This window comes from Zalophus californianus, chromosome 12 (assembly GCF_009762305.2).
Source record: "Zalophus californianus isolate mZalCal1 chromosome 12, mZalCal1.pri.v2, whole genome shotgun sequence".
Classification (NCBI taxonomy): domain Eukaryota; kingdom Metazoa; phylum Chordata; class Mammalia; order Carnivora; family Otariidae; genus Zalophus; species Zalophus californianus.
The window spans coordinates 99491641-99503354 of NC_045606.1; the positions used below are offsets into that span (position 1 = coordinate 99491641).

Consider the following 11714-nt stretch of genomic DNA (forward strand, 5'->3'; position numbering starts at 1 on the left):
ATCAGAGATGCCCACACCCAGCCTCCGCTTAGGCCAGGACCGACCGAGGAAGCCGCGGACAGGAGGGGGTTATGGAGGCAAGGAAGTGGAAGAAGGATGGGGAAAGGGGGGGAAAAGACAGGCTCACATAAGTTAGAGATGAAAATGAAATCAAACTAAGATATATTTTAAGTGAGAAAACACTTTTAAGTATAAAGACAAAGTAGATTTGTTAGAGGAAGAAAAACAAGTGCACACAGAGGGACCAAAGGTATGAGGATGGGGAAAGACAGAAGAATATTTGAGGATCATTTAGAAAAGGATAGAACAAAAATGGGAGGAGTCTAGCTGTAGCAACAAGAGTGTCCTTGGAGAGGCACAAATGTCGACCAAGAACTCTCCCTCAGGACAAACAGTGGTGGCGGAAGAAGCAAATAGCTTCTTTCCAAGATCCTTAGCACCATCTATATTTTGCCATCTGAATTGTAGAAGAGAACCTCAAGGCCAGAAGGAACCCAGTCATTTATATGACTTTTAATGCAACCTATTTTTAAATATCTTCTATTCTCTATGTTCTTTTAGACTCTAGGAAACAGAAATAAAAAATAGCCATTTCTGCTCCTCAGGATATTTATATCGGGCACACACACATCAGTACTGGGCGTGCCTACTGTTAAGTCTCCAGGGTGAGTGGGACGGATGACTTCTATAAAAGAAATGAGGCGTTTGGAGAACATATGTCAGTTTTAGTTTGGGTGTCTAGATAAGGCCCACAGCAGGCTGTGAAGCCAGAATTGGGCCCTGCAAGATTGGTGTGACAAGGTTGGGCATACTTTGGGAAGATGGGAAGAAAGGGATGCAGGCTACAAAAGGGAGGGCAGACTGAGCAGAGAGCAGAGGCAGAAACATGGACTCGATTTTCAGGGAGAGTAGGGAGAGCTGACAGGAAGGATTTATCTGGCAGACTGAAGGGGAGTAGGAGTGGGTGAATGGGTAATTTTAGGCCTTGTCACAAAAGGCAACAGAATCAAAGTCCTGGAGCAGAGGAGAAACCGAATGAAAGGCGTGCTGGCAAAGGTGGATGCCGGGGTTTCTCCTTTTCCAAGCAGGGAGCATTGAAGAGGCGCGGCGAGCCCTCTGATGATTTGCCGCGGGGACTATACATGCCTTGATGATTATCTCAGACCTCCACTGAGCTTCCTATCTGAGCCAATTAAGAGCTCCGGGCAGTCTGCTGGAGGTGGGTAGGATTACCGGCAGTTGCCACGAGACAGCTGTTGACAGGTGTGACTCTGAGTCCTTTCTTTCAGATGAAGAGCTTGTCATCAAAGCCGAAAGCCTTGCCAGAGCCTCTTTGTGCCCAGAGGTTCCAGTCACCTTCTCTTCTCCACCACCTGTGGCAAAGGATACTTTTTCAGATGTGGCTTTCAAAAGCCAGCCGTCCGCATCCATGGCGCCTTTTGGACGTTCAGCCACTGACCTGGCCGAAGCCTCTGAGGGCCAAGTGACTTTTACTCAGTTGGGTAGCTACCCCCTGCCACCTCCAGCCGGGGAGCAGATGTTCTCATGCCACCACTGTGGCAAGAGCCTCAGCCAGGACATGTTGCTGACCCACCAGTGTAGCCACACAGGTGAGCCCCCCTTATCCTGTGCCCAGTGCCCGAAGCACTTTCCCCAGCAGGCCGACCTCAGCAGCAGCTCCCAGCCCCATGCTAGCGAGACACCCCCCACCTGCCCACACTGCGCCAGAACTTTCACGCACCCGTCAAGACTCACCTACCACCTCCGGGTCCACAACAGCACCGAGCGCCCCTTCCCCTGCCCCGACTGCCCCAAGCGCTTCGCCGACCAGGCCCGACTCACCAGCCACCGGCGGGCTCACGCGAGCGAGAGGCCCTTCCGCTGCGCGCAGTGCGGCCGCAGCTTCAGCCTGAAAATCAGCCTTCTGCTCCACCAGCGGGGGCACGCGCAGGAGCGGCCTTTCTCCTGCCCCCAGTGCGGCATTGACTTCAATGGCCACTCGGCCCTGATTCGCCACCAGATGATCCACACGGGCGAGCGCCCGTACCCGTGCACTGACTGCAGTAAGAGCTTCATGCGCAAGGAGCACCTGCTCAACCACCGGCGGCTGCACACGGGCGAGCGGCCGTTCAGCTGCGCTCACTGCGGCAAGAGCTTCATCCGCAAGCACCACCTCATGAAGCACCAGCGCATCCACACGGGCGAGCGGCCCTACCCCTGCGCCTACTGCGGCCGAAGCTTCCGCTACAAGCAGACGCTCAAGGACCACCTGCGGTCGGGCCACAGTGGAGGCTGCGGGGGCGACGGTGACCCATCCGGACAGCCGCCTGACCCCCCGGGGCCCCTCCTCCCTGGGCTCGAGACCTCTGGCCTAGCCGTTAACACCGAAGGGCTAGAGGCCAGTCAGTGGTATGGGGAAGGGAGCGGAGGGGGGGTTTTGTAAACCTCGCTCCTTTCATGGTTATCTACATTCTCTGGTTACCTATGCCCGCGAGCCCCTCCACCCCCCTGCGGTAATCGCTATGTGGCCCGGCGATGAATTTGGGATCTTAGACACTTGACTAGAGACATTGCTGGAATTTTGGAACTTCATAACATCACAAGAACACGACATTTTGAAACCCAGAGAGACCTGGAAGGAAGCCCAGCATCCCGATCTTTACAAAAGTTTTACCTGAGCAGAAGTTATATAAGAAGGTTGCAGAGAGGTTGGAAAGCAAGATTTGGCCCCTATTAATCCATCCCAGGGTGATAAGTTGATAATGATTGTGGCTCTAGGTAGAGACAGGTGCATGGGGAGAGCCTCCAGAACTCGAAGCCCATCACGAGGCATGAGGATATTTAATTGAACCTCATTAATTCCCTGATGGTAAGATGGTTGTTAAAAGAGAGTGCTGGAGCCTCCGGTCATGGTACTGCTTCTCCCTGGCATGAGCTAAGGTCTGCCCCTGTGCTCATGTACTGCCTCTCCCGAAATGGTAACTCAAGACTACCTTCCTAGGTTTCCTAGATTAATTCTTCTAATCCATTTTGTTTAATATTGGGGGAGCAAGAAGTTTGACTTTAAAAGCTTCTTAAGGAGAACAGTTCCTTGAGTAGTTTGATTTGCAGAATTCAGGCTCTTACTGGCATTTAAACTGCTAGGAATGTTTGCCGAGGTCCTGGTTAAAAAAGTGGGAGCAGTGTTCTCAGCACTAGCTTTAAAATCTAGAAAGCCCAGAGAAATTTCAGAACAGCCTAAAATTTGTGCCTGAACCATGTTTCTTAGAAGGAGTCATTTACGTCAAATTTTTCTGTATTTCCAAGCTAATAAGCTGATTTTTCCGTTCCTGGTGTCTCGTATTCTTGACAGTCCTCAGCAGAAAAGATCACAGCGCTTTCCGGAAGCGTTATGGAGCTTCAGAAAGTGCCAGTGGATCTCAGGTTTCATTTCCTCAGTTGTGAGATGATGGTGCTGTAATGCAGCTTTTTTGAGCCATCAGAGTGTATGTTCACCCCTTCTGACTCTCCCCATTGGCAATGGGCAGATTGAGGAACTCTGTAGATCCCTGAGCACCACATACAGACAAGGACAGCCTCTTGCTGCTTGTTCTGCTTTTAGGGACCTTGGCTACCATGTGTTCTTTTGTGGGGGACATTCGGTCAGAGGAGAGTGTCTGAGCGTGGTCCTACTCCTCAGTGGCTTCACAGGTGGGCGTAACTCCCTTTCCCTTTAGAAATTGCAAATTTTCATCTGCAAAATGAGGCTGGTGAAAGGAAAAAAGTGAGCCTCTAGAAATTAAAAAATCATAAAACTTGTGACACATTGACACATTTCTTCTGCCAGAATTCTCTATCTCTGGCTTCTATCCAGGCAAAGCCACATAAGACCCCTAAATCAGAGCAGAGACATTTCCTGTTGAAACTTGACGGAACTCGATTTGTGTTACTCTTGCTGGGAGCCGGAGGTGGGAAACAAAGACAGCCCTAAGTCTTGGGCAGTAAAGCTGTTTATTCCTATACTCTGTTTCCCCTGAATCTTTCCAAGATGCCTAGAAACAAGGTCTGCAAGTACTTAACACTTTCTTGATGAAATGATAAGGGAGAGACCCATTTTTTTCTTATCACCTAGCCCAACCTTCACCCAGCCTAGCTCTGGCTAAACACACTAGGAAAGTGTTACCCCAGCTAGCTTTGCTCCTGGGAAGGCTCTGTCTGAACATGCTCTTCAGAATGATTGCATTTATGAAACATCTGCTCTGTGACATTCACAATACCAGGGGTCATGGGAGACCTAAGAAATGGGTGTGAGACCTAGTCTGCTGCCGTAATTTATAGTCTGAAGGCGATGAAAAAAACGCAGTATAGAACAAACCAAGACAACTGACGAACAGAACCCTGGCATGTTGGGATTAAGAGCTTTCTAGCTAGAATCTGAACCCGTACCACGCGTAAATGTGGGGGTTCTGGGGCTCTCAAAGCCAGGGTTCCAGCTTCACTGCTGACCCACTAGGAACTTGGTATGAGACCCAGCTCTGGTTTGCACCTTGTCTCCTAATTAAAAGGGAGAAGTATCAAAGTACTATCTTTAGGTGGTGAGCTCCCTTTCCTGGAGGCATTTAAACATTTGCCAGGGTGTGCTTGAAAGGGATTCCTACATGAGGTGTGATGTTGGTCTAGATAATATCAGACATTCTTTTTTTTTTTAAGTCAAAGATTTAATGAGGACACAGAGCTTATTAATGAAAGAGACCTGTGGGTTAAAATGCTGCAGATAGATCCCACAGTCCTTTCTGCAAGGAACTGTAGCCAGCAGGGACCCAAACTTTGGCAGGCTGTGAACACAGTTCAAATACCAATGAGGCCAGAGCCACGAAGCTCAGTGAAAGGGAATGGGCAGGGCCATGCCAGAAAGATGGAAGTAGGTGTTCTCCTAATCCTCAGCCCCATACACACTAGGGGGTTTCAGCTGTGCATTCTGGTCTCCTTTCCCGGCACCCATCCTCTACCAGGTAGAACTCCAGGCCAGCTCTAGAGTTTGTTTGCTTAAGATTCAAGGGTGGTTACATAAAACGCGCTCAGTGGAAAAGTTAAGTCGAACCGGAAGGTTTCAGTGTGTGGAGAAACTTGGTCCATCGAGGGCTCCTGAGAGAAACCATGCATTTAACTGCAGTTGAGGTACCTGAGGATTGGTTGTCAGGACAAGGCAGGAAAGAGGAGAACCCAGGAATGTGCCCTTCATCAGTCTGCCCCCTGGGCTAAGAAGTCTGTCACACACAAATAGGCCTGTCTCATCGGAGTAGACCCAGATGTGGACTGTAACCAGATCACTCTTTGCTTACTAAGTTTTTCATTGTCACCGTTAGATGAGCCTCTGTTTCAGCCACAGATGTGAAAATAAATGAAGTTGATTGCTTGTTTAGAAAGTGAGAGGTCTCTGATCCTTTTTGCTGGATATGCGATATTGGAAACACCAATAGCTGGGCTCTGGCTAGAGCGGTGCTTTATGTAACTTTCTCATCATTAGGACTGCAAAGTTCCGGTGGGGGGAGATTCTGCGGGGCTTCTTTTTGGAGCATTTTGGAGAGACTTGGGTGACCATGCCTATCTCAACCAGGATCAGACCCTACGGCTTATTGGGGAATAACAGATGTTCACTGTCTCAGTTCCTTTATCCATTCCAAGTGGGATGGAACACCCAGTTTCTGCTCACGGTTTTCTCTGAGGAGAGTCAGGATACCCCAGTCCTCCCCACCTGTCACCCCATATCGCAGTTTCCTAGACAACAAAGAGCTGTCTGAGGGCTGCTCAGCAATGAGTAAAAGCCACTCTTTCCCCAGATGGCTTACAGATGAGGAACTCTTTGTCATCAGATTTGTTTTCTCTGTGTGTTCAGTGGACGCCTCGACCCTGTTCTGTTCACCCTACAAAGGAAGCACTCACTTCTCACAGGGCCTATATACAAGACAGTCTTAGACTGGGTGTCAGGCTCTTAGCAGCAAAAGGACCTCAAGTGAGGTCAAACTGCTAGGCAGTGGAGGCGGAGGATTGGGGAGTGCAAAGAGCCTGAACTTAAGGACACACGTGGGTGAATACAGCGTCATGGGCCTAGACTCTGAGTCAGACCTGTATTCAGGTCCTGGCATCATCAGATGTAACATATGTTCCTTAACCATCAGGAGCCTAGTTTCCTTATCTGTAAAGCAGTGAGAACGAGATCTGTGTCTCAGCGGGAAAGGAAGCTGGTGTGACGTCCTTAGCGCAGAGCCGGACACAGAAGGCATCACTACGACAGCTCTCACCACAGGTGTCCGGGCCTGACCAGAGAGACGGTCACATCTGGGCTACTCTGTGGAAGTGCATGATTGCTGGATGTCTCAGCTTTTTGCCTGCCATCTTTTGCTTCCATTTAACCTGTTCTTGTGCCCTGTCTTTTCTGTACTTGCTGGTTCCCACCAGTTTCTGTGTACCATGACACCATATGGCTCTTGTGGCTCTGATTCTTTTGTTCTTCAGATTCTGAAGCAGGGGGTCTGGCCCAGCTCCTCTTCCTGTACCAGGTCACACAAGTTTCCAGCCAACCCTTGGATTGGCTACCCTCGGGTTACAGGCTCATCTTGGGTCAGCTGTAGTCGGGAGGAAAGGGCCTGTGTTCCTGACACAGGGTCTGTGGGCCCAGGAGATTCACTTGGGAATGGCAAATGGTAGCCCAGGTTGCACTTCTGGTACAGTAGGTTAGGCGAAAATCTCAGTTTCCCCACCTGTGACAGGGTTCCTTCAAAGACTTCTACTTCATTAGGACTATCATAGACCAGAGATTATTGTTCTTAGCATAAAGGACCTGGAAGGTACTATTTATGTATCTTGCAAAAGGAGCAATCTCTCACTTTCTAGCAAGATCTAGCTCCTCCCTTTATGACCCTTCTCTAGTTTCTTTTTAAACGTGTAACTCTGGCCATAATCACATCCACATCCACAATGACTTTTGTCAACTTGGTCAAGTTGCCTCTTCAAAACAAGAAAGTATTTCACCCCTAGGACCAATCAACCACTGAAGAAGGCAGATCGATACAGCCCAGTCAGAGAAGCCTCAAAAGCAGTGTGCTGCCACGCTCTCAAACATTGCCAGGTACATTTAAAATATTTGATAAAAATCTCATTGAGCTGTGTGGCTTTGTGTTTATCAGCAAAGCCAGTATTTACTGTAAAATCTTGAAACCAGTCCAAAAAAGTAAGCTACCCAAGAACAGAGGCCATGTCTTGTTTTGTATCCCTCATGGGCCCGGTGCTGGAGGGACGTGGGTGCTCAGTGCATGATCGCACAGTGGGAAGACCACTGGAGTAGGGGCGAAGAGCTGGATTCCGGTCCTAGCCGCGCACTGTCTACCTACTTGATATGGAGCAAGCCACTGAATTTGTGTAGATCTCATTTTCCTAATTCCGATAGAACACGATGGTAATATCAAATCCCTTCCTGCTCTAAAATTCTGGAATTTAAGAATTTATGTCTGGGTCCTGTTTTCCTTGCCTGGTTTCTCCCCACATTCTGCCCTATTGAGAGATTGCTTTGACACAGCAGAATAAACACCTTGGAGAGGTATGCATTTTTAGAATCTCATCCTAACCATATTATCGTTACTCCAAAGCCACACAAACTGACAGAGTTTTAGCAAAACTATAAAATGTTTTAAATATGCACTATGCATTTCATTGCATTTTTTTAAAGCATAGGAAAATAAAAAGACCTACCAAAATAATAATGATGGTTCTAGGGTACTGGGGTCATTCAGTGGTTATTTTTCCCTTGTGTTTATAATATAAAATATTTTATATACAGCATTTATAATACTTTATAAGAATAAGGATTATTGGAATGGAAAAGTTCTTGGAAAGGACTCAGGAGGCCAGAGTTTTTTAATCTTGCTTCAATTTTCTCGTTCCTAGCATGAGGATAATACCCACTTGACCAACTTTACATAGGCATTGGGACGCTCAAATGAGGAGAGGTCTTCAGAAGTGCTTTGAAACGTATCGCAGGCCTGTGAAAGTGTTGACATAGTCAACGCAGAATTGTTGACCGGTTCAACAATTTCCTGGATGTTGTTGGTGCTTCTCTTCATTCAAGACTGGGCAGTGGTCCTTCCTTCGCTTCTAGTTTGCTTGCCTGGGCTGGGGAGAAGCTAGCCCTAGATTACCATTTGGGGAGGGATAGGAAAACAGCAGTATGTGTGAGCGGAGATCGAAAACAAAGTGCTGCCGGAAGTGTCAGGTCGACCTATTTAACGCGTTGTCTTCTACCAACAACTTATTATGCAAGATAACCAGTTTTATGTACCTGCGGAATTATAACAAGTTAAGAAGGCAGGCATGTTACTGGAGAGATTGGGTTAAGCAAGTAGAAAGTACAGAAAGCAGTGTGTGTGTGTGTATATATATACATATATGTCAGTTCTTGGCTTTGAATTATAGTTTTAAAAAAATTGTGTAAGAGAAACAATATCTACAAGCCAACCTCACTGAGTAAACAGCAAGATAAAAACAATGCACAATTATTAAATCAATCCTATATTTAACAGCCACTAAGTAATTATTCAGGATGTTCATTTCTGCATGGCGATCCCGTGAGGCTGGGACAAGCACATGGGGAGGGTTCTTGGCTGAACATTAGAATCACTTGGGGAACTTAAAGAAAAGTATTTATGCCAGGGCCCACCCTGGCATGATCTAATTTGCCTGGGGCGGAGCCTGGGCATTTTGTTTTTTTTAAGTTCCCCCATGTGATTCTAATGGGCCTGCAAGTTTAGAAGATCAGAGAATGAGAAAGTGAGTTATTGGCCTGGAAGTGACCAGTTAGCCTGCTTTACTGGAGCAAGGGGCTGTGGACTGGAGATTAATAAAAGGCAGATGAATCCACAATGGGACGTCATAATTTAGTAGGAAATAAAGCTATGAGAATTGCTGTTGAAAAAGTTCTGACTGATCTCCGTAGTTAAGTTAGGACCTCTAGAGGCTGTGGGAAAAGCAGCATTCAGTTCAGCTGTGCCCACTGCAGGCACTGTCCAGAGACCTGGTCCATGAAACACGGGCAGGATCCTGGATGCGCACAGACGGGAGCCGTACAGATGCCTGTGCTGTACCCTGACTTCTATTGTAGTGACGCTAGCAGTTTGCTGAAGAATGAAGAGGGACCGTGGTGATGTCATTACCAGCTTGGATTTAACAATAACATGGGGTTTCACACCCTATTTGTTGCATTTAGAAAAACCAGTATTATTCTGTATGCGCTCTGGACTTCATTTTGAATGAATTTTGGCCATTTTTAGTAATCAAATCCACACTTAAAAATCGAAGGGATACCCATTGAGAAGATTTGAGGGATCATAGTGCAATTGTTAATTCCCAACACAAAACCTGTCTGCACATACAGGGTTTCTAAGCCCCAGGTACCCATTGCGGTAGAACTCTTGAGTAGCTAACTCGCTTAGTCACTCAAGCAATTACATGTTTGTTAAGATTGAGCAAAGTACCACACAGTCATTAAGAACTGAAGAAAAGCCAACTAACTTCACTTGTCTGCTGTGTCAAGACTTGTAAAAAAGGTGATGAAATGCCTATTAAAGTAGGCTGAGAATAAACTCAGGAGGGAAAAAGTAGTATTTTCTCTAAACTCTCTGAAAAGCAGGAATTTTCAGAAGTTAGTGGGAAAGAAGGAAAATGTACGTGTGCGGGTGCGTATGTACATGCACATGCACACTTAAGTTTGAATAAAAATGTTGGCAAAAAGTGGATCTGAAAAGGCAAGCATGTTGAAAACTCATTAGCAAGAGCAAACTGACCTAAAAACTGTGTGATACAAAATACTGTACTGTGATCCCCACATCAACACTTTCTCCCTCCTCCATAAGCCCTGCCTCTGATTTGTAGTCACACTTAGGTTTCCAGTGACTTGGCCACCTACAGGTTACCCTTCCTTTAGAGGTTGACATGACTTAGATCCTCAAGTGAAGACAGGAAGTTGGAACCACAGACATGCCAGTGGGTGAGGGGAGCTGAAGCTGCTCTCCTTTGTCCTTCCTATGGATTACATTGTTGTCCTTATTAAGCCTGCTTGTTAAATTAGGCATAGGAGACACCAAGATAGCAGTGCTAACCTGGTTACCCTGTTCACTCAGCTGAGTGAATCTGGAGGTTTCCTTTCTCAAATAAAGCTTACAGTTGGTGGGGCATGGAGTGCATGGGAGCACCAGGAAGACTTAAGAAACGATGGACACATGTATTGGGGTTCTCCAGAGAAACAACTAAAAGGATATACAGAGATATATGAAAGGAGATTTATTCTAGGAATTAGCTCATGTAATTATGGAGGTCAAGAAGTTCCATGGTCTGCCATTTGCAAGCTGGGGAAGCAGGAAAGCCAGTGGTGTAATTGATTCGGAGTCCAAAGGCCCAAGAACCAGGACCGTCGGCATCCGAAGGCAGGAGGAGATAGATGTCTCAGCTCCAGGGAGGAGCCAGTCTGCCCCTCCTTGGCCTTTTTGTTCTATTCAGGCCCTCAAGGGACTGGATGATGCTCACTCACATTTGTGAGGGCACCTTCTCCAGCCTACCGATTCAAATGCTAATTTCTTCAGGAAACACCCTCACAGACACACCCAGAAAAGTGTTCTACCAGCCAACTGGTCATCCCTTGGCCCAGTCAAATTGATGCATAAAATTAACCACGACACATTAAATGTTCTGGCATTTCTGCATCCCCCTCTCCTTTGGCCTCTCTCACATCCTCTGGTTCAGCATCTATCACTTCAAATACCCTGTCCAGAGCCGTAGCTATTGAATCCCTGGTGAGGAGATGAAAAGCAGCTCCCGCCTGAGGCATGGAGGGGCAGTCCTGGGTCCTTCCCTTTCAGGAGATGTTTATTAACAATGATCCTTGACATCTTATAATCCACATTCCCCAGCTGCTGACTCTGCTCCTCAGTAATTCAGATAACTGCCTCACAATTACCCAGTGATTCAGAGAAACGAGCCTGGTGACCCGGCAGCTCTCCCAGGATGGGCTCTCTCCCTCCCTGGCACAGCTCCCAGCCCCACCAGTCCATCGGTCACTGGAGTACCCATCAGAGGGTCCACGGCCAGTGCACCTACAACAACCCCCTCCCCACACCCTTCTTGTTTTCCTTCTGGGAGCTGTCCCCTAATCCCCCCATTCACATCCCCCCTGCTGCGGCCACTAACCCGCTTTTGTGGCCTATGGTTGCTAGGCATGGCAGTTATAAAACCATGCTAGTACAATGCAACTGTGCATTTAAATGCTGTTTGAGTTGAGTTGCTTTGCGCATGTCATGGCAGTGAACAGAGCCTCTGGCCCTGGGCTGCCACTCTGGCTGCAGGGGTTTCAAGTGTGACTGGCTTTGTGAAAATCCGCCCTCTGTGAAGGGAGAAACATGCAGCGGATATACTATGATGGTGACTTATTGTGTAAGCCAGTTATTATAACTAGTATTATAACTAGTTTAATGCTTAAGGGGAGTAGTTTTAACTGCTTTTTACTGAAGAGATGGCTTAAACCTTTGGGGCTAACCCAGCCTCTCCCACCGTTAGGAAAGCGGGATGATTGATGATTGGTAGGTCAGAATATGTGCTCTGATGTGTCTCGCTCATGGAAATGAATTTACCTGGAACTTTACAGACTTCCTATCTGGTTCCCCTAACAACAGTGGACATGATATTTACAA

At 47.3% G+C, this 11714-nt stretch overlaps 1 protein-coding gene across 3 annotated transcripts in view; it reads left to right on the forward strand.

The window, feature by feature from the left end:
- The window catches only part of ZNF398 (zinc finger protein 398), a 28881-nt gene extending 19049 nt beyond the window's left edge, over positions 1–9832 (forward strand). The window contains exons 6-8 of one of the 3 annotated variants that reach the window (XR_003516663.2): positions 1290–2708; positions 7018–7108; positions 7924–9832. Coding sequence is in view for 1 of the 3 variants with exons in the window: in XM_027575041.1 (XP_027430842.1) it covers positions 1290–2443 (1154 nt within the window). In the remaining 2 variants the exon portion in view is untranslated. Of the gene's footprint in view, positions 1–1289; positions 5410–7017 lie in introns of those variants that run through there. The other 2 variants (XR_003516662.2, XM_027575041.1) reach the window with 2 other exon arrangements.
- The last annotated feature ends 1882 nt before the right edge of the window (positions 9833–11714 follow it).